Source organism: Jaculus jaculus, chromosome 6 (assembly GCF_020740685.1).
Source record: "Jaculus jaculus isolate mJacJac1 chromosome 6, mJacJac1.mat.Y.cur, whole genome shotgun sequence".
Lineage (NCBI taxonomy): Eukaryota > Metazoa > Chordata > Mammalia > Rodentia > Dipodidae > Jaculus > Jaculus jaculus.
The window spans coordinates 35,476,931-35,500,402 of NC_059107.1; the positions used below are offsets into that span (position 1 = coordinate 35,476,931).

Consider the following 23,472-nt stretch of genomic DNA (forward strand, 5'->3'; position numbering starts at 1 on the left):
ACTGCTTTTGGTCAGGGTTTTGGCCCAGCAAAATGAGAAGGTGACTACAACACATGCTGATCACTGCACATTAGGTTCTCCATGAGCCAATAAGACTGCTTCTGGGCTGTGGAGATGGCTAGCAGTTAAAGGCACTTGCTTGCTTGCTTGCAAAGCCAGCAAGCTCAGGATTGATTCCCTACTACTCATGGAAAGCCAGATGCACAAAGTGGCATGTGCATTTGGAGTTTGTTTGCAGCAGCAAGAGGCCCTGGAGCCCTCTTTCTTTCTTTCTTTCTTTCTTTCTTTCTTTCTTTCTTTCTTTCTTTCTTTCCGTCTTTCTTTCGTTCTCTCTCTCTCTCTCTCCCTCTCTCTCTCTCTCATAAATAAACATATAAAATTATAAAAATCTAAAGTGTAAGTCAAGTGTGGTGGTACATGCCTTTAATTGTATCACTTGGGAGGCTGAGGTGGGAAAATCACCATAAGTTTGAAGCTAGCCTGAACTACAGAGTGAGTTCCAGGTCAACCTGGGCTATCATGAGACCCGGTCTCCAAAAAAAAAAAAAAAAAAAAAAAAAGTAAAACACTTCATTTCAGGCAGTTAAGTTTAGGCAAGAAGAGAGAAAACTCAAAGAAAACATATCCCATGCTTGTGGTATTTGGGGGGCCAAGCTTGTGTTTGGTTGGAATGGGAGAGTTGAGCTTCTCCATGTTCACAGCTTTGGTGAGGCCACAATATACACTCACAAGTGACAAAGGAAAGTCGGCCAAAGAGTTGGAAAATCCCCATCAATTATAAAAAGCCACGTATTTCTAACCTGAGAACCACTAAGCTTACATAACATGAAAAGAAAAAAATCTTAGAACAAAGCCATGTCCAATCTATTTTTTACAGTGTTATTATTGGTCTGTTCAAGTTGACCTACTTTTAGGGTTCATCCAGAAATAAAAAACAATAAAGCACAGGTCAGTTCTATAATGGCAGATTTCACCAGGTAAAGCACTTGCTTTAGAAAACATCTAGAATGGGGCTGGAGAGAGGACTTCAATCATTAAAGATGCTTGTTTGCACTGCCTGCCAGCCAGGGCTCCATTCCCCATTATCCACGTAAAGCCAAATGCATAAGATGGCACCATGTGTCTGGAGTTTGTGTGCAGTGGCAAGAGGCCCTAGTGCACCCATTCTCTCTCTCCTTTTCTGTCAAATAAATAAATATTTTAAAAAGAAGAAAACATACAGAGGAAAAAACTTTAAAAACTTTTTAAAAAAAAAAGCCAGGCGGGGTGCTATATGCCTTTTGTCCTAGCACTTGGGAAGCTGAGGTAGGGGGAATTATTGCAGTTTCCAGACCAGCCTGGGGTGCAGAGTGAGTTCCAGGTAAGTCTGGACTAGAGTGAGACCCTACCTTAAAAATAAATAAATAAAAGGGTTGGAGAGATGGTTTAGTGGTTAAGGCACTTGCCTGCAAAGCCAAAGGATCCCCATTCCATTCTCCAGGACACACATAAGCCAGATGCACAGGGGGGCGCATGCATCTGGAGTTCATTTGCAGTGGCTGGAGGCTCTGGTGCGCCCATTCTCTCTCCCTCTCCCCCCCCACCCCCGCCTCTTTCTCTCAAATAAATAAATAAAATATATTTTAAAAACAAATAAATGAAACAGAGCTTTCTCTTGGTCTGGATCTGACTTAATGATCTAAAACTTAGCAATCCTGAAAGCCAAATCTAGGTGTGGAGAAGGCAGAGCTCCTTTTGCTGACTTATTTCTACAGTTCAGAACCTTATGTGACTAAAGTATATCTCCATAATGGAAAGATGGCTCCAAAGGCCACTGCTGGGGTGGGTGCAAATCCGCTCTGGGAAGCAGTGGTATACAACAATCTCTACAGGAGTTTCCACTTGTGGTTTCTCAGAGCGGGGAGAAGGCTAAGTGCCTGGTCAGCAGGAAGAGGAAAACAGCTAGGCCTTTTTCATGGGTGCCAGGGTTCTGAACTCGGCTCCTCGTGCTTTTGCATCAAACCCTTTACACACTGAGCCATCTCCCTTGCCCAGCAACTTCTCATTTTTATGCTGCCTTTTCTAAAATGTGTTTTCCTCTATTATTGCTACAGATTTGCCAGAGACCAGGACTTGTGTGTGTGTGTGTGTGTGTGTGTGTGTGTGTGTGTTTTAAACATACATAATGTAAACTTCATAATTTTTATCATTTTGTTCAGTAAGATGAACTACATTCACACTATCTGTCTCCACAACTTATCTTCCCAAGTTGAGACACTATATCCATTAAGGGACAGCCATTCCCCTTGTCTCTAGCCTCAGGCAACCATTTTACTATCTGTCTATTCACTGTACTAATCATGTAAATGGGAAGCATTCTAATTCATCCACAAGGCTGGTTTTCACAACGGAAATAAAAGCCCAACAGCAAGGGCAACTGCCAGTTTCAGTGTATCTGAGAGAGGGGGAGAGAGAAAGGGGGGGGGGGAAGTCATTGAAATTGCTGTCTATGCTCTGTTTCCTTCACTAACAGAAAACAAAGTCACCAGCTCATCAAGCCACAGTGATTCCTTCAAGAGATTTACCACCAGAAGACCAGGCAGAGGGCTGGGGAGATGGCTCAGCAGATAAAGGTGCTTCCAGCAAAGCCTGCAAGCCTAGGTTTGATTCCCCAGTGCAGGTAAAGCCAGGTGCACAAAGTGGCACATATGTCTGAAATTCATTTGCAGGGGCAAGAGGCCCTTCTGTGTCTATTCTCATACACTCTCTTACTTCTTCCTTCCTTCCTTTTTTTTTTTTTTTTTTAAGAAGAAAATCTGTCAGAGAGTTCAAGAGTTTGGGAATGCAGTCAGAGACAGGAGGTACAAATTCACAGGATCTTCTCAAGGTCATGATCTGAGCAAAGGGGTCTCTGGCTCATGATTCCAAACCACTCACAGGGCGCCTATAAAAAGGAAGGTTGTCCTGCCGTGTGGGGTCTAGGTTGGTCATTTCTGTTCTGGAATACTTCATCATTCCATGATCATCACCCATTCCATTAATGTGACAACCCCCTAAGATGACTTTCTAACCCCTTGGCTTATCCCTTAGGAATCTGCAAAGGAGGATTGAACCCTGGACTTAGTACATAATAAACACTCAGGGAAACTGGCTACACACACACACACACACACACACACACACACACACACACAGGTCATATACAAAAGCCCTATGAAGCCTCTTACTATGAAGAGATAATTTAAGTAGGAGGTTAAGATGACAGCCTGCTAAGCTTTCCCTAAGCCTTTCCCATGGGAATAGCCTCACATAATCTGCTCTGGATGGTCAGTCTAAGAAAACCCTCCAGCCCTGTAGTCACCTAGGGCAAAACAGAGCATAGGTCCTCACCAGGGGTAACAGCAACTATCATCTACTCAAAACTCACTAGGTGCTTCACACATACTGTCCCATTTAATCTTCACTACAACCCATGAAGAATACTGTTATGAATGCTGCTCTCACTGCTAGCCTGACAACCTCTTTCAGGGAGATGGTGGTAGACACTGAGGATTCAAAATTCATCAAAACAAAAGAAAAAAAAAATCAGAGGCTGATGCGAGCTCAACACTAAAGGAAATTTATAACACACCTGCTGAGGCTCAGGGAATGTTTTGGAAGAGGAAGAAGTATATTGAAGAAAGAATGTAAGAGCCACAGAGTGGGAAGAAGTATCCCGAGGCATTGTCCCCTCCACACAGAGGCTGATTCGGTGGACTCCTGACCCCACAGTGAATACAAATAAGCCCACTGAGGAAGGCCCTCAGTGGAATGGGTGTGAGAACCAAGGACATAAGAGTATAGCCCAATGGAATATGAGCAATATGTAATGTGTTCACACAGTAATGCTCATAATTAATAAAAATAGTATTTTTTTACACAGAACAGAAAAAAATAGTTCTGTAAATGTGTGACATGCTCAAGGTCATATAATTTGTAAAGTATTTCACTTTACTGAATTCATGCTACTCCAAACCTTGTGCTTTTAATTAACAGCATTTAAAGGTACAAGGCATTTTCTTACCCTCCTAGCAAAGAAAGAAAATTATTTATAGAAACATCTTGGTTAGAAACTTTAGTGCTTTAAAACAGCCCCAGTTAAGCTTCAGCAGGTTAAATGTGGACTGAAAGCCAGATTCAGGATCCCTCCAGTCCTAAGCTTGGACATGTGACCCTAGGCCAATCACCTAGCCCCTTTACCCTCTGTTTCCAGGAAACTTATAAGCCAAGGTTACTCCACTCTCTTCTTCTTCTACCTTGAAACATTTCATGGGTTCAGTTACACGTGCTGAGCTAATAAAGCTGATATCCAAGAATGTACCTTCCAGTCAAAGATTTCAATCTCTTCTCTGCCTCTGTTAGTTATCAGTTAACTAGAAAATCATTGTCCAGTGCCTGCTACCAGTGAAGCCACAAAGTGGTCAGCTCAGAAAGAAGTACAAGGCACCATCCTTGCACTTGAGGATGGGTCTCAAGTTCAGGGACTTGTAAGATATATGAAATAGAAGCACAAAGGACCTAATGTATCTCCGGTCTAAGATACAAACTAGTGGTTTGTACCTAAGGACATTGGGGAACTAGAAAAGCTGAGGTTTACCAAAAAAAAAAAAAAAAAAAAAAAAAATGGAAGTGTTTTGTTTTGTTTTTTTTTCTTTTCTTTCCTTTTCTTTTCTTTTAAACATCCTTGACAGATAGCTTTTGCACCAGAGGAAGAGACACATCTGACAGAAGGAACTCAGAGAGTTAAGAATTTGATGCTGGTTAGAGTAATGTATATAGAATGGGTGACCATGAAAGACGCCAACAGAACTCTTGAAGGATGCGTGGGCATGCAATGGGAATGGAGACAGGAGCCAGATCACAGGAGACCTGAAAGTTTGGCATGTAAACTGGAGTTGGAATAGGAACTAAAAGTAAAGACAGGGGCTGGAAAAATGGCTCAGTGGTAAAAGGCTCTTGGCTTGGAAAGCCTGCTTGCTTAGGTTCGATTCTCCAGCACCCATATAAAGCCAGGTGCACAAAATGGTGTATGAGTCGGGGCTGGAGAGACGGCTTAGTGGTTAAGCACTTGCCTGTGAAGCCTAAGGACCCCGGTTCGAGGCTTGATTCCCCAGGACCCACATTAGCCAGATGCACAAGTGGGCGCATGCGTCTAGAGTTCTGTTTGCAGTGGCTGGAAGCCCTGGTGCTCCCATTCTCTCTCTCTTTCTCTCTGCCTCTTTCTCTGTTTGTCACTTTCAAATAAATACATAAACATAAAACAAAAAAAATTTTAAAAACAACAACAACAACAAAATGGTATATGAGTCTGGACTTCATATGCAGCAGCAAGAGGCCTGACATGTCCATTCTCATTCTGTGTGTGTGGGTGGGGGGGTGTGTCTCCCCTCCCTCCCTCTTATAAATATATAAAATATTTCTTACAAAGTTATGACCTGGGCAACTGGTGAGCACTGGAGATGCTCAGCTCGGATCACCTGTCTACTGCCTGCCTCTGGTAGAGAAAAAGCAAACAAACATTTATCCCAGGTGTCCTGAAGCCACAGACGCCAGCCACTGCTGAGGACAGTAGCTGGTGTTGACGAAGAGTACTTGTGGGGATGAAGACTTGTTACATTTCTGAACACAGAACCGGGGACACAATCAGGACCTCAAAGTGCTTAGTCAGCACCTGGTGGTCTCATGCCAGCAACTAAGGTCTGTATGCAAGTGGGCACGGACCAGGACCTTAACATCTCCATCACGTCTCTCTTACCCTACAGACCAATGATAAAAAGCAGAACATATGGGCTGGAGAGATGGCTTGGCAGTTAGGGTGGTTGCCAGCAAAGCCAAAGAACCCAAGTTCAATTCCCAAGTATCCACGTAAGCCAGATGCACAAGGTGGCGCATGTGTCTAGACTTTGTTTGCAGTGGCTGGGGGACCCTGGCACACCCGTTCTCTCTAGATATCTGCCTCTTTCTCTCCCCCCTCAAATAAATAAGTAAATAATTAAAAAAAAAGGAAGGACACTGCCCATTAAAGCCTGTATATATCACCCCAAAGTCCACCAAGAATTCAACACTAAGCTCCTGTTGTGAAGAAATGTCCAGAAAGAGGCGGCATAACAGCACACTTAGTCTAAGAGGGTCCCCGGGTCTTCCTGTGGCAATCCCATAAGGAGCATCACCCACGGGTCTCTTCAGACAACCACACCTGCTCTCTAGAGCCTGCAGATGCTCCGTGACACTGCTCCGCCCTACGAAGTGTTTATCAAGGTGCTCTCTAAACAGTGATTTCGTGGAGCTTGTTCCCATTTCACCAGCTCAGAGGAGCAGTCCGTGACCCCTCCCGCAGACTTCTATCCTCAGTGGTGAGCCCTGTTCGCCCCCAGCACCAGTGGCCAGCGCCAGCCCGTGGGATGAGGAGGCTGGCACTGTCGAGACTCCTGATCTGTAGCCAGCAAGGAGCAACCCAAGCACTTCGCTCAGATAATAATTTAAAATCATATATGCATGTGCCTGCCAGGAAATAAAAACCTGGCTGGTTAGTTCCCACTGAACACAAGTCCTTAAGTGCCTTCTGTTGGATTCCTGTTTCCTAAGTCCCTGGTGGAGGGATCAAGAGCCCTTTTAAAGCACAGACCTTGAGGTGTCACTTGGAAACTTTTTAATTCGGATGAAACTCAGCTGAGAGCAGGGCCCATCTGACCGGGCTTGTCTCCTTCATCCCTGAACATGCGTGTGTGGAGGCAGGCACACCAGTCAGCGCCCACCCACATGGATCCACACACTCACTTTTAGGAAAGCCACCAGCCCGTCGTACTTCCTACATTCAACTACCTGGGTGCATGCAAGGCCAGTCCTGTATGGCATGGACCCCACCCCACCCCCAACCACCACCACCAGCACCACTAAAGAAAAACGCCCACCCCAGGAAAGGACATTCCTCCTTGAGGAAGAGCCTGGCTGAGGCAGCAATCCTAATTCAACCTGTGCTGAAACTACTCCCCAGCGCCAGCCAGGAGGAAGTCCCTTCGGCTTGCCTGCCCTGTGTGTGCTCAGCAAACCCAGACTTGTCTTAGCAGAAGCCCGATCTCTGGAGCTTTTGAGCCCTGGGTGGAATGTGGATTCAGAAAGGGACCTTCCTGCTCTGATTCCGCCTGTCTTTAGGAGCACCCACCCAGGGCCAGGTTTTCCCAGCCTGCCTAGCCAACGCAAACGTAAATGTTTGCTAGCGGCTGCAGGGCAGGCACACGTTCACTTACACACACACATACACACGCACACACACCCCACTTCCACACATACATACCTTTCACCGTCCATTGTGCGAGGCCCAGCAGGGGTAGCAGCCGCTGAACGAAAGGCTGTGCACCCAGGGAAACTGGCTCGTGTTGCTCTCGGTTCCCCCAGGAGCCCAGCGGGGAGATGGGATCAGCCGCGGTGATTCAGCATGGCTGCGGGGCAGACCTCCTCCCTCTCACGATCCTCCTTCCTCTCACTTACTCCAGGCAGCTTCTACCGCAGAAGCGGCGGCGACGGCGGTAGAAAATATCTTACCCAGAGCTCCCTGCAGCCCTTTCAGCTGCTAAAAGCAGCAACCCACTTGCTCCCCCTCCCCCGCAGGCTGCTGCTGCTGCTGCTGCTGCTGCGGCGGCGGCTCCGTCTCCTAGGAACAGCCGCAGTTCCAGCCACCCAACAGCGGTGCCACCTTTCCAGCTGCCACCACATCTGCCCAGGCATCCCAGCCCTGGACACTGGTCTACCCCAGGGTCTCTGGCTTCCGCTGCCCCCCCGCTGCAAAGGACCAGATGGATCCTGGCTAACAGAGAAACCCTGCCACCTTCTCCTCCCCTCCCTGCAGGCTGCGAGACTGTGGGCCTGGCCCAATTGCTGGAATGAGGAGGCCCCTCTGTGGCCTACAGTGGAGTTTATCCACCTGGGGAAATGCGCTTGTAGACAACAGCTTAGTGCTCACTCCTCCTCCCCAAATCTTGACTAGCTCTGACAGGTGAAGGATGAAGTAAAGTCAGCAGGAAAAGCCTTGGCAGAATGGAGATGAACACAGAGAAGAATTGAAGGACAGGAAGAAAAGTGAGGAAAGGAAGCTACAGCCAAGAATAGTGTCTGTCATCCCCAGCACTCCAGAGGCTGAAACAGGGTAATCTCAAGTTCCAAGCCAGAATGGAGATACACAGCAAGACTATTTAAAAGAAGAAGAAGGAGGAGGAGAAGGAGAAGGAGAAAGAAAGAGCTACTAGAAATATCAAAACTCCTATTTGTTAGCAAAAGCAAATGACCATTGCAGTAAGCTGTCACAACAAACACTGAGCACACTTAAGAGACTATTGGGAGGCTGGAGAGATGGCATAGCAGTTAAGGTGCTTGCCTGCTAAGCCTAAGAACCCTGGTTCGGTCCCCCAGTATCTGTGTAGAGCCACATGCACAAGGTGATTCATGTGTCTGGAGTTTGTTTGCAGTGGTTGGAGGCCCTAGTGTGCCCATTCTATCTGCCTCTTTCTTTCTTTCTCTCTTTCTCTCTCTCTCACTGTCTCGCTCTCTCCCTCCCCTTTCAAATAAGTAAATAAAATACTTTTTTAAAAGACTGCTGGGGACATGGCCCAGCAGTTAAAGGTGCTTGCTTACAAAACCTGCTGACCCAGGTTCAATTCTCAAGCCACACATAAAAGCTGAATGCAAAACGTGGCACAGGCACCTGGTGTTCATTTGTAGTGCCAAGAGCGCCCGTGTACACACACACACACACACACACACACACACACACACACACACATGCGCAAATAAACAGAAAAATTTTATTAGAAAGACTAGCAGCCAGGCATGGTGGCACACACCTTTAATCCCAGCATTCACTTGGAAAGCTGAGGTGGGAGTATGAGGCCAGCCTGAGACTACATAGTGAATTTCAGGTCAGCCTGGGCTAGAGGAAGACCTTACCTGAAAAAAAACAAGGCAAGGAATTTCGGGGGCTAGGGAGATGGCTCAGTGGTTAGAGGTGCTTGCTTGCAGAGCCTGCAAGCCTGGGTTCCGTGCCCTGTTCATTCATGCAAAGCCAGACAGGCACTCATTTGCAGTGGCAGAAGACCATGGGGCACACCCATCTATACACACACACACGCACACACATATACACGCAAATAAGTAAAACTGTTATTAATTTTATTTATTTGCAAGCAGAGACCAAAAGAGAGAGAGAGTGAGCATGGATGCACCATGGCCTCTTGCCACTGCAAATGAACTCCAGACGCATGTGCCACTTTGTTCATCTAGCTTAAGATAGGTACTGGGGAATCGAACCTGGGCTGTCAGGCTTTACACGCAAGTGCCTTTAACGTTGAGCCATCTCCCTAACCCAATAAATAAAATTTTTAATGAAAAATAATCTGGGGAAGGCAGGAGGCTAGTTTGAGTTTCCCAGCCAAGGGACGGAGAAAATGAGGCCAATTAGACACACACACACACACACACACACACACACACACACACACACACACACAGAAGGGCTCACGCTCTTCCCTGATACTTCACAAAAGGCAGACCAGGGCCTCCTCTTCCAGAACTCCGCTGTGCTCTGCCTGCTTCTACAAGGGCCACTGGAGGCAGCTGGCTAGTTTTCCCCACTCAGAACCCGGTGCTAGGCCTCAGTCACAAGATGCCATCAAACCCAACCATCTCTAGAGTCCCTTTCAGTTCTAAAATCTAACAAGGTTTGAAATGTTTCATTGTTTCTTCTCAGTGTAATTCGTGTTAAGAAGCGCGTTTCTGGTTCTACTGTTTCATGGGGACCTTTAGGGGGACAACGTGATATGTGTGAAAGTATGAGAGACACTCACCACATGTTACTGCTGTTATAATTTTGACCTGGTAAATTTGTTCAGTCTAATTTGAATTTCACCTAGCCTCCTGAACTCAGATTTGCTGGGATGTGCTTCTCAAAGTCTACCACTCCTGACACCTCAGGGTCCTCTTAGATAGGGCCACTGCCCAAAGTCACTCTTCCTCAGGTGAGAAGAGGCTGGGAAAATTTTACTTGCATCCTACACCCCTGGAACATCACTTTTGCAGGACAGTGCCCCTCCTGCCTTTCTCCCTTTACTTCCCTTCCTCCTCTATTCAGCCTTGTGGCTGTGGTCCAGATATTTCCTCTTTAAATCAATCACAGGACCACAAGAAGCTGAGCAAGCAAACAAGGACCCAGAATCCCGGAACCTTTGGCATGGTACAGGCATCCACCAGGAAGACACTGTGGTGACTCACAGGAGGGCCATGAGAATAAAATGACCCATCCATTGGACTTGCCTCATTCCCACCTTCCTTGTACAGGAAAGGGGAGAAAGAAAAATATCAGAAAAGGAAATAGTTAAGATTTGAACATATTCAAGCTTCAAAATGCAAGTGTTAGGGCCAGGAGAAAATCCTACATAGGTCTGGGGAAATGGATCAGTGGTTAAAGGCACTTGCTTGCAAAGCCTGCCAGCCCAGGTTCAGTTCCCCAGTATCCACATAAAGCCATACATCTGGAGTTTATTTACACGAGACCCTGCTGGACCCAATCTCTATCTCTCTCTCACACACACACACACACTCTTTGCTTACAAATATATAAATTAAAATATTGGGAGGGAGGCTGGAGAGATAGCTCAGCAGGTAAAGGTACTTGCTTGCTTGCCAAGCCTGCAAGCCTGACAACCCAGGTTCAATTCCCCAGTTCCCACATGAAGCCAGCTGCCAGCTGCACAAAGTGGCAAATGTGTCTGGAGTTTGTTTGCAGCAACAAGAAACCATGGCCTACCCATATTCACTCTCTCTTTGTCTCTCTCACTCAAGTAAATAAAATATTTTTTAAGAACACTACAGAAGGGCTGGGAGATGTCTCAGTTGGTTAAAGGCTTATAAAACCTGTCAGCCGGGGTTCAATTCCCCAGGACTCAAATAAAGCCAGATGCACAAAGCAGGGCGTATGTCTGCAGTTCGTTTGCAAGAGGCCGTGGAGTACCCATTCCTCTCCCCGCTCTCTCTGCTTGCAAATAAGTAAAAATATTAAAAGAGCCCTGCAGAAGCCAAGTGTGGTGGTACATACCTTTAATCCCGAGGGTTGCTATGCATTTAAGCCTGAGGCTACAGAGTAAGTCCCAGGACAGCCTGAGCTAGTAAGAACCTATCTCACCAGCCCTGTGCTGCTTGACCACTTGGAAACTTCTAGCCGTTGGTGAGTCTCCCCTCTGCTTGACCTAGGCCCAGCTGGGCAGAGCCCACTAGCCCTTACTCTCCACAAGGGCTGTTTATCCCCTCCAACTTCCCACAGGGAAGGAGCTCTTTGAACTTTTTTTTTTCCTCCATGGTTTTCCCAGGCCCTCCACGCGGGCTCTCAAGCCACATAGGTATCTTTCCTTGCTTCTGTACTTCCCTAAATACATATAATTTAATTTTTTTAAAAAAAAACATCACAATTTCCTCTGCAAGCTACTTTTGCCATGCTGACCAGTGTTACTACAATGTGTCACACCATCCAACTTTCCTCACCACTCACTATCCATAAGACAGAATGGAGAAGCCCCAGAGAAGTTACGTCACAAACCCCAGGGCGGAGCTGAGCCAAGAGCCAGTCTCTAGAGTTCACGCACAAATTTTCATTCTACTATCCAAACATTCCCTGGGCCACCGCCTTGGCCAGTCTTTCAGGCTGGTCTTCAGGTGGAGAAGAGGCCCTGCTGGGTTCTGGTGGAAGGCAATGTAAGGAGACGCAGTGGCATCTGCCTGAAGGGAATCTCCCCACACCCCCCAACAAGGTGAGGTCTCATTCAAGCCCAGGTTGACTTGGAATTTTCTCTATAGCCGCAGGCTGGCCTCAAACTCACAGTGATTCTTCTACCTTGACCTCAGCCTCCCAAGTGCTAGGATTAAAGGCATGAGCCACCTTGCTCAGCATTTTGTTTGTTGGTTTTTGTGGGGTTTTTTTTTGTGGGGGGAGAGGGTGGTTTTTTGAGATGGTCTCACTCTAGCCCAAGATGACCTGGAACTCACTGTGTAGTCTGGGCTGGCCTCAAACTCATGGTGATCCTTTTAACTCAGTGTCCTTGAGTTCTGGGATTAAAGGCATGAGCCTCTACACCTGGCTAGGAATGAGAAATTTTAATAAACTTCATAAATAACTGAAATGGTCAGCTAGATGGAAAAACCATAAAGAGGGACTTGAGAGATTGCTCAGTGGTTATAAAAGCACATGCTGCAAAACCTGACAGCCTGGGTTCAATTCCCCAGTACCCGAGCAAAGCCAGATGCACAAGGTAGCATATACATCTGGAGTTCATTTCAAGTGGCAAGAGGCGCTGGTACACCGTTCATACCCATATTCTCCCTCGCCCCCACTCTCAAATAAGTATTAATAAATTTTTAACCTAAAGACCACATAGAACAATGAAGAAAAGAGCCTGGATTGCTAGAATCAGATAGGACATGGTCCAAGCATACTTACAAGAAACATGACCCTCAGCAAGTCATAAGTCTGGTTTTTAATCTTCTGCAAAAGGAGGACAGAGCCCCACCCCCAGGGTTGTTAGGTTTGAATGTGAAAGTGAATATATAAAGCACCTGGCAGAGAACCTGGTGTGTAATAAGCACTGAGTAACCATTAGCAGCTGCCGCTTATGCTAGTGCTTATTCCATTGCTACCAAACAACCTCCATGACCCTCTGGTCCTGGAATCCCCAGGGTAGGGCCCCTCCAGGAGCATTTATTCTTCCCCAACAGTTACTCTTCCCAGCAGGCCAGCAAGGACATCATCAGAGCAGAAGTAAGGCCCATTCTCATCTTTCCCACCTAAATGGCCCCCTCTGGGCTCTGAACCACTGGATGAGCTTCTTAAAGTCCACTTCCCCAAAAAACCAGACAAACTCAAAAGGCATCTGAGATTCCCCCAAAAGTCAAAAGGGAAACAGAATCGCACCTGATCCAGAGGAACGTCTGCCTTCCCTCACCATCCATCCTCCTCCTGAGGAGAGAGAAGTCCATGCCCTGAATAGAATCAGAAGCACGGTCCCCGGGACAACTGTCTATCTTTCAGACTATGCAGTACCCTGTGACCATTCCCTCCTTTGACTCAGGATAGCAGTCCCGAATGGTAATAGCTCCATTCCTTGCATATTCCCTGAGCCGGACCCTATCTACGTTTCCCTGCTCCCCTCTCCTTTATCTTTACATTATGAGGTCCATACAGGTGACAGAACCGCAGTTATGAGATTTAAATGACTTGACCTAGGTCCAGTAGATAGAAAATGGCAAAACTGGAGTTTGAACCCAGATCCTGCTATTAGCTGATGTACAAGGCAGACCCCACCTCTTAATTACCTCTATTTTAGAGATAAGCCCAATAAAGAAGAGACAGAAAACAACTGGCTCAAGACCACCCAAGAGGAACCAGGCATGTGTGGAACCAGACCTTTGGGTGCTTGGCCTGAGCTCATTCCACCTGGCCACTGGCTGAACCCCTAAAGATACTACACACTGCTGGCACGCAAGGTTTCCAAGCATCTCCCCACCTACCAACCAGGCCTAGCCAGAGACTGTTTTGGGGAAAACTAGACCTCAAGGGAGTCAAAATGCCAGACCAGCGATAGCCAAAAGAGGCTCCATACAGACGAGGGTTTTCAAGCCTCTTGGGCTCTCCCTGAGCTTTCCTCTCCCAAATCAGCAGTCCACAGCTGGCACCCTCTGCTGGTAAAACTGTGTATTTCCTCATTACAAAAGTAAAAACTTATTTTTTAAAATATTTTATTTTAATTAATTTATTTGGTAGACAGAGAGGGAGAGAGGGAGGAATGGGCATGCCAGGGCCTCCAGCCACTGCAAACGAATTCCAGATGCGTGTGCCCCTTGTGCTTCTGGCTAAACGTGGGTCCTAGGGAATCCTGGGTCCTTTGGCTTTGCAGGCAAATGCCTTAACTGCTAAGACATCCCTCCAGCCTGGAACTTCATTTTATTAACAAAAGAGAACATTTTTTTTTAAAATTTTATTTATTTATTTATTTGAGAGCGACAGACACAGAGAGAAAGACAGATAGAGGGAGAGAGAGGGAATGGGCGCGCCAGGGCTTCCAGCCTCTGCAAACGAACTCCAGATGCGTGCGCCCCCTTGTGCATCTGGCTAACGTGGGACCTGGGAAACCGAGCCTCGAACCGGGGTCCTTAGGCTTCACAGGCAAGTGCTTAACCGCTAAGCCATCTCTCCAGCCCAAGAGAACATTTTTATAGCATCTGTCCTGAAACAGTTTTTTTTTAAACTCACTTAAAATTCATGAATAACGAGTTTTGACTCTTTCAGCTTTAAATGGACCCGAGTTGGCCCTGCCCTCTATCTGGTGTTCTTGCCTCACCCTCCACTTAGTTCTTTTCTGGGACACAATGAGATAAAATACAGGTAACACACAGACCCAAAATCAAGAATCCTGTGATACATACTGAGGTAAGGCCAGGTCTGCACTTGTGGCAAGTACAGAGACTCTTTTTCTGCGATGCTAAGGGAAGGCGCGCCGGCCCCGCACATGGCAGGCAAGCGCTCTGTCAGGTGGCTCATGCCCACGCCTCGGTTGTTTCTGAGACAAGAACTCACCGTGTAGCCAGAACTAGCAATGGTTCTGCTTTCCACCTGAATTCTGGGTAACAGGTAGGAGCATTCCACCCAGCTAGGTCCGGGGAACTCAGGAGTCACATGCTTAAAGTAGTGCAAAATCCTTATGAAGCTGGACCTGGTTGTACAGGCCTATAATCACAGGTACTTGAGAGGCTGAGGCAGGAGGATCCCAAGTTCAAGGCCATCCTGGGCAACATAGTGGGACCCTGCCTCAAAACAGAAAGTAAAAAGACTAGGGATATTAGCTCAGTGGTAGAGTGCTTGCCTAGCCAGTGCAAGGCCCTAGGTTTAATCCTTAGTATGGCCAAAAAGAAAAAAAAAAGAAAAAGAAAAACCCAGCAAGAATGTAAGGATATTTTGGTAAATCTCTGCTTTGATCCAATAACTTTCTTATAATTCAGCCAAGTAAGTCTCACGGAACTACAACGGCAGCTGCAACATCAGTCAGTCTGAAGGTGGTGGGGTGCACACCTTTAATCCCAGCACTCAGGACAGTAAAGCAGGATAACTGCCAGGAGTTCGAAGGCTAGCCTGACCCCAGAGTGAGTTCCAGGTCGTCCTGGGCTAGAGTGAGACCCTGCTTCAAAAAAACACCAAAAAAAAAAAAAAAAAAAATCAACAACACAGATTTGATATCAACAGAATGCCTGAGAGCTTACAAGCTAGTTAAATATATTACACATAGACACAAGCAATAGTGAAAACAAAATGAGTGACTGGTGAGTACAGTCAGAAGTCAGAGAGAAACAACTTACTGCTTAGAGAAAGTGGAAACAAGTAATAAAGTTGAGAACCTAATAAAGTTTGTAGCACTTTAAAATCTTTTATTACTCTTGAAGTACTTACTTCTTTAGCTTTTATTTTTTTTAATTTTTTATTATTTATTTATTTGAGAGTGACAGACACAGAGAGAAAGACAGATAGAGGGAGAGAGAGAGATGGGGCGCGCCAGGGCTTCCAGCCTCTGCAAACGAACTCCAGACGCGTGCGCCCCCTTGTGCATCTGGCTAACGTGGGACCTGGGGAACCGAGCCTCGAACCGGGGTCCTTAGGCTTCACAGGCCAGCGCTTAACCGCTAAGCCATCTCTCCAGCCCACTTCTTTAGCTTTTGTGAGACAGAATCTTGCTATGTAGCCCAGGCTGGTCTCAAAGTTGTGACACGTGTCTCCTCCTGTGTACTAGGTCTTTGACACTTAAAAAAACATTTAATTTATTTGAGAAGGAGAGTGTGCATGGGGATGTGCTAGAGCCTCCAACCACTACACATGAACTCCAGACGCATGTGTCATTTTGTGCATCTTGCTTCAGTAGGTACTGGGGAATTGAACTTGGGCTTGGAGACTTTGTAAGCAAGCACCTTTAACCACCGAGCATCTCCTCTGCCCAGCCTGCAGCATTTTAAAGGGGCATTCATAATTGTATATATTTGCAACTAATTTCCATTTCCTGTGATTTCATTTACATTTTTTCATTTCAAGGATGTGATTTTTTATACCTTTATGTAAGGCCTTGAATTAAATGTGTTGTGTTTTATAACTGCGATAGTAAACATACAATTTATCATTTTAACAGATAAAAATGTACGATTCTGGGGCATTAAGAACATGTACCACTTTGTGCACCTGGCTTTATGTGGATACTGGAGAACCGCACTCTGGCCAGCAGGCTTTGAAAGCAAACACCTCTAATCATTAAGACTTCTTCCTAGTTCACTTTAAACAGTGCATTCCAGTTGCTTCCAACCACCCCCCGACAACCTCAGCTAACCTCTATTTCATCTTATTTGTTTGGGATGGAGCGGAGCGCCTGGCACACACTGAGCACGCTCTCCAACATGGAGCGGTGCCCTCAGTTATCTTCCTTCTCAGGACAGGGCACCCCTAGCTACCTCATAGGGGTGCTCCCACCAACGAAGAAAGTATTTGTCCTTTTGTGTCTGGCCTATTTCACTCAGCAACCTTGTTCCTAAGGGTCATTTGTGTTGTGGCACACATCTGAATTGTATTTCTTACGTCTCAATCATATTAAATCCATTAAATGTATGGGCTAGAGAGATGATTCAGTGGGTTAAGGTACTCACTTACAAAGCCTGATGGCCTGGGTTGGATTCCCCAGTACCCATGTAAAGCCAGATAAAGAAAGTGGAACATGCACCTAGAGCTCATTTGCAGTGGCAGGAAGCCCTGGTGTGCTCATATTTATATCCTCTCTTTCTCTCTCTCTCTCTGTCTCTCCTTGCAAATAAATATTTAAATACTTTATTTGCAAAGAGAGAAGAGCCACTGCAAAAAAAATTACAGATGCATGCACCACTTTGTGCATCTGATTTTACATGGATACTGGAGAACCAAACTCAAGTTGTTAGTCTTTGCATGCAAGTGCCTTAATACTGAGCAATTTCTCTAGCTCATAAATAATATTTTTAAATACATATACTCCAACTGTTTACCCATATCTGTTGATTAACAGTTAGTATTTTGCCTTATGACAGAGTGTAAGTTAGATTTTCCCTTGACATTTAAATGGTTTCCTTTTCCTTTTTCTTTTTTGCATTGGCATTGTAATGATCATCTTTATGCAGGATGGCTTCCTTTTACTGACTTGTTTCCTCAGATTAAATTCCTAGTAATAAAGTCACAGAGGCAAAGGTTATGAACACTTTAATACTTCTGACTAAATAAATCCGTAATTTCACCTTCCTCATTTGACACTTCCACCAGCTACCATGGACGATTCTAGTTACAAAAGTACAAAGTGAGGGGCTGGGGAGAATGCTTAGTGGTTAAGCACTTGCTTGTGAAGCCTAAGGACTCTGGTTTGAGGCTCAATTCCCCAGTACCTATGTAAGCCAGATGCACAAGGTAGCACAGGCATCTGGAGTTCATTCGCAATGGCTAGAGGCCTTGGGGCAGCCATTCTCTCATGCGCTCTCTCTCTCTCTCAAATAAATAAACAAAAATAAAATTCTTTAAAGGACAAAAGTGAGACTACAACCAATTGGAAGAGAACTTCTGGAGAACTAGGCCCAGCAGAAACAGCCCAGTAGGTATTTCCGTAAGATAGAGTTCGCTGTCATGTGACGAATTGCCCCAAAATGTAAAACCTGATACTTTCAAAACACTTGGTAACAGAAGCATACACAAAAAAAGTTGCTTGTGGTAGGGATCCCCAAGACCAACTCCCATGTTCAGAGATTTGCTGTAAGGACTCACAGAACTCTGAACTGCTACTATTGTGTTCATAGCTAAAGTATACTACAGGGGTGGAGAGATGGCTTCGCGGTTAAGATGCTTACCTGCAATGCCGAAGCATGCTTGTTCAAATCTCCAGGTCCCACTTATAGCTAGACACAAAAGTGATGCAAGCATGCAATGTTGCACATGCACACAAGGGGGTACACGCACCTGGAGTTCATTCACAGCGGCTGAAAGCCCTAGTGCACCCATTCTCTCCCTCTCTCTGTCTCTGTCTCAAAAATAAAAATAAAGTACATAACAGTGGCAGTGTTAATACGCACATTGGGATTGTACAGGAAAAAGACTAATCAGATACTTATCTTTTAATGCATGTTTTAAAAATCTCCAGTTTTGGAGAAAAATTAACAAGATATGAGTCAGAAGCCAGAGGAGACCTAGAGCTACAAGAGGTCGTCAACAAAGCAAGAGAGACTGAAAACTGCAAGAAACAGTCAGCAGAGCAGGAGAGACCTAGAGCTGTGAGACAGTCAACAGAGCAAAGCTATGCCCACGGATTACCTACTGCCAAGGGTGCAGATATCCTGACGTAACCTTTTACCCTCTAGATCTGACCAAATCAAATGGAGAAAGTCAGAGGGAAGAGTATGTAGTTAGTTTTTAATATATTTTTATTTATTTGCAGAGACAGAGACAGAGAGAATATGCTCGCCAGTGCCTCCAGCCTCCAGCCACTGCAAACGGGCTCCAGCTACATAAGCCTCTTTGTGCATCTGGGTTTATGTGGGCACTGGGGAAAAGAACCCAGGTCATTAGGCTTTGCAGGCAATTGCTTTAACCACTGCACCATCTCTCCAGCCCCAAGTATGTAGTGCTTGTTGGGACACAGGAAGGGGTAGAAATGTAGGGTGGATCAGGAAGGGTAAAAAGACAATATCCAGCAGTGACCATCTTGTAAAGGTAAATGCAAGACTCAGTGCTATCAGCACCAAGTATATCCAAATACCCTCTCAATCATTCCCAATGTCACCATCCTTCCACTAACATACTAATTGCGAGCCAATTGTTCCCTCTCTTTTATTTTCCAAATACCCATTTATTTCCCATTCCGCTTACATAACCTCCCTGGAGTTCCTGTCAGTCTGTAATTTTTTTGGGGGGGAGGGTAGGTAAAGAATCCTTTAATAAGGTTTTTTGTTTGTTTGTTTGTTTTTGTTTTTGAGGTAGGGTCTCACTCTGGCACAGGCTGACCTGGTATTCACTATGTAGTCTCAGGTTGGCCTCAAACTCTCAGCGATCTTCCTACCTCTGCCTCCTGAGTGCTGGGATTAAAGGCATAAACCACCAAGCCCAAGTCACTGAGTATTTTTAAAGTATTATTCATTTGCAAGTGGGTGGGGGCAGGGAAGCAGAGAGAGAGGGAGGAAGGCAGGCCAGGACTCCTTGCTACCTACTGCAAATGAGCTCGAGGCATGTGCCACATTGTGCATCTGACTTTACACAGGCAGTGAGGAATCAAAGTGGGGTCATCAGGCTTTGCAAGCAAGTGCCTTTAACCACTGAACCATCTCTCCGGCCCCTCCGGTCATCCTTTGCTTTAGTCTCTTCCCTGGTTAACGTGTTGTCGCACGCAGCAGTCTTGTCACTTACTTTACTCAACGCTACTGGAATAATCTTCCTGAAGTCACTACAACCAAGGTGGTGCAAAAGCCTTTGGTGATGTTCACTGCCCACAGAATAAACTTACCTGTCTACTCAGCAGTATGGTCCAATTTACTTTTTCCAATTTAATTCTCACAACTCTCCTTTATCTTACTACGTACAGCCTTGGCACAAATTAGCTGTTATTTGGAAGCCCATGTTTAGTACTAAGAGTAGGACCAACGTAATCAGACTTGGATTCAATTCCCAGCTATATCATTTCCCCTTAGCAATCACTCTTGGAAAACTACCTTTCTGAATATCAGCTACCTCACTGTGGAAGGTTAATGAGTAGATTCAACAAGAACATTTTTTTGTTTTGTTTTGTCTTTTCTGAGTACTGGGAATCAAACCAGGGATTGGAACATACCAAGCAAGCATTCAACCACTGAGCCATACCACTAATCCCCTACTGAGAATCTCTGTGAATATACTGAGCATCGTATTTAGAACAAGCATACGTGTTTCTACGTATAAACACTTGTCTTCATTTGTCTGCTACCTCTTTCTTCTCCAACCTTCTCTATGACAGTAATTAAGGTAAAATGATTTATCCTCAAAAGTGATTTTCTAAACCACCTTTTCTCCACACTTGTTTTGCCTATGCCTTCCTTATTGCAATAAAAACAGAAGACTTTACCATTAGCATAGTTCTTTTCTCTCCCCTCTGAAGCAGGAGGCGCTCCCACATCTAAGCTCATGTGGCAAGTAAAGGCTGGTTGAAGTACAGAGCTGTTACTAAAGATGATAAAGACGGAATACCTATGATGTGCACCTCATTCACTGGGTGAATGTTGTGCGGTCTGGGTGGCAGTCAGTCACTTCTATGAGGGGCTATAGTGGAAACATCAGTTTACCAGAGACAGTACCTTACCTGTGTGCTTGCTTGTAAAACCTTTTGAGGCAGCATTATCAATCCTTCCAATTTTTACAGATAAAAAAATGAGGGTCAAGCCAAAGTGTCCCAGGTCACAATATTGGAAAGTAATGGTAAGGAATGGAACTCAGTCCATTTGATGCCAATCTTAACTATGAGTGCTGGAGAAATGGCTCAGCAGTTAAAATGCTTGCCTGCAAAGCCTTATAATCAGGGTTTGATTCCCCAGTGCCCAAGTAAAGTCAGATGCACAAAGTGGCAAATGCATCTGGAGTTCATTTGTAGCAGCTGCAGGCCCTGGCACACCCATTCTGTCTCTTCTCTCTCTGCTTGCAAATAGAAATAACTTTAAAAAACTATGAGAGGGCTGGAGAGATGGCTTAGTGGTCAAAGCGCTTGCCTGTGAAGCCTAAGGACCCCGGCTCGAGGCTCAATTCTCCAGGACCCACATTAGCCAGATGCACAAGGGGGCACACGTGTCTGGAGTTCGTTTGCAGTGGCTGGAAGCCCTGGTGCGCCCATCTCTCTCTCTCTCTCTCTCTTTCTATCTATCTATCTGCCTCTTTCTCTCTCTGTCACTCTCAAATAAATAAAAATGAACAAAAAACTTAAAAAAAGGAAAAACTATGAGATATTAATTCATACATAAATTATATCTGCAAAATAAGGATCAAAGGCAAACTAATAGGGCCTGGAAAGATGGCTTAGCAGTTAAGGCACTTTCCTGCAAAGCCTAATGACCCAGGTTCAATTCCCCAATACCCATGTAGAGATACACAAAGTGGTGCATGCGTCCGGAGTTCATCTGCAGCAGTGACTAGAAGCCGTGGTGCACCCATTCTCCATCTCTATTCTCTCAAATATTTTAATTTTTTTTTTTTTTGCTTTTTATTTTTCGAGGTAGGATCTCACTCTAGCTCAGGCTGACCTAATTCACTGTGTAGTCTTAAGGTAGCCTCAAACTCATGGTGATCCTCCTACCTCTGCCTACCAAGTGCTAGGATTAAAGGCATGTGCCACCAGGCCCAGCTCAAATATTTTAACTTTTTAGAGCTGGGAGATGGTTTAGCAGTTATGGTACTGGCCTGCAAAGCCTAAGAATCAATGTTCAACTATCCAGATCCCACATTAGCCAGATGCACAATGAGGCAAGCGCAAGGTCGCACATGCCCACTAGGTGGCTCAATCATCTGGAGTTTCATTGCAGTGGCTGAGGCTGTGGCACACCAATTCTCTCTCTCTCTCTCTCTCAAAAAAAAAAAAATTTTTTTTAAAGACAAACTAATAACCAATGGAAAAGAATGATTTTTTAAAAGATAAAGTCTCTTCTACACAGCTCAGGCTGGTCTCAAACTTGAGATTCACCTACATCTGCCTCCAGTCTTGAGAGATTATAAATGTATGCCACCATGCCAGGATGCGTCTTTAATCCTATGTGTATTCAGTGGCAATGGTGCTTATTTGGAAACTGTGAATACTGTCATGGCACCACAATTCTAAACAGAATGATGCAGTATTTCAAAAGAAAACAAAGTCACCAGAACACACACAGCACACAACAGGGACCATGCTTGTCTCCTTGCCCACTGTCAGATCCTGGGAAACATCGGGTGAAACTGACAGTAAGTACCAAGAAATAAGAGCAATGTTTAAATGGCAAAAGTTACCTCCTTAAATTTTAGCATAAGAAATAACACTATTTTCTTTGTATGACTAAAGCTTATGTCCTTAAATGTTAGAGCAAGAAGTGACACTTTTTTGTTTGTTTTTAAGTCAACCATGAAAAGTGGTTCAAGAATCAGAGCAGCCAGAGAACCTGCCAGCACAGGGAAGAGAGCAGACAAGGTGAATGTCTGGCAAAGGCATCGATCTCCCTGAACCTTTCCCTGGGGCCTGTCATCCAGATTCAAGCTAGTTGTAAGGAAGTTGGGAAAAGCATAAGAGACTCAGCTGCTCTTTCTAGACCTTCCTAGTCTGAAAAAAAATTTTTTTTCAAGAGAGATTCTTGCTACCAGGCTGGCCTGGAACTCACAATCCTCCTGCCTCAGCCTCTCCATCTCTGGGATTACACATGTGAACCAAGACACCCATCTGGAGATTCCATAGGTGGGGTTGTAACTCAGTGATGGAGCTCACACCGCTTGGTATACACAATACCGTTTGAGACCCAGCACTTAAAAAAAAAAAGAGAGAGAGAGAGCTAGCTTAAAAATACCTTCGTTATAAGTGCGTATTTTATAGTATAGCAGTTAAATTCTCAGTCAGGGAGAATATAAAGTTCAAACAATAGTTCCAATGTCAAAGGATAATTCTTCCAAACCAGCCCTGTGTTTCTCTTTCATACAAGCAATAAATTAAATATCCAAAGTAAAAACCTCATTGCGTTATATTTAGTAAGGACCAAGTTTAAGCATCAAATACACCTCTGATGCTCTAAACTTAAATTTGAAGCTAGTAATTCATTATTCCCTTGTTACTTTTCAAACTATCCCACTGCTCCAGAAACTATACAGCTATTTTACAAATTTCAGGTATACATAACCTTGCAATTACAGCAAACCTCATTTCATTTCCATCAGGAACTGATTTAATCACTGCTGCAAAAAGCTGGGGTTTTTTGGCTGGAGAGATGGCTTAGTGGTTAAAGTGTTTGCCTGCAAAGCCAAAGAACCCAGGTTCGATTCCCCAGGACCCACATAAGCCAGATGCACAAAGGACACATGCATATGGAGTTTGTTTGCAGTGGCTACACAGGCCCTGATGTACCCATTCTCTATCTCTCTTCTATCTCTCTCTCTGCTTACAAATAAATAAGAATTTTTTTTTAAGTAGTTTGCTAGTAACACTAGTAAGTCACAATATAGAGACAACTGCTTCTGCTACCATGAATACTTGCCAAGAATCACAGATCAGGCCTACATACATGTTAGGAAATTTTTACAAGTTAAAAAAAAAAAAAATTATGAGGGGGACTAACAAAACCAAACCCAATTATTACAACTATTGTTATTCAGAGGTTGCAAATTTCCTGAACATCAGCATAACAATA

At 44.9% G+C, this 23,472-nt stretch overlaps 1 protein-coding gene across 4 annotated transcripts in view; it reads right to left on the bottom strand.

The window, feature by feature from the left end:
* The window catches only part of Klhl3 (kelch like family member 3), a 118,216-nt gene extending 110,342 nt beyond the window's left edge, over positions 1–7,874 (bottom strand). For all 4 annotated transcript variants that reach the window (XM_045152517.1, XM_045152516.1, XM_045152518.1 and 1 more), the window contains exon 1: positions 7,313–7,874. In XM_045152517.1, the coding sequence (XP_045008452.1) occupies positions 7,313–7,326 (14 nt within the window). In that variant the 5' untranslated portion in view covers positions 7,327–7,874. The remainder of the gene's footprint in view (positions 1–7,312) is intronic.
* Between the last annotated feature and the right edge of the window lie 15,598 nt (positions 7,875–23,472).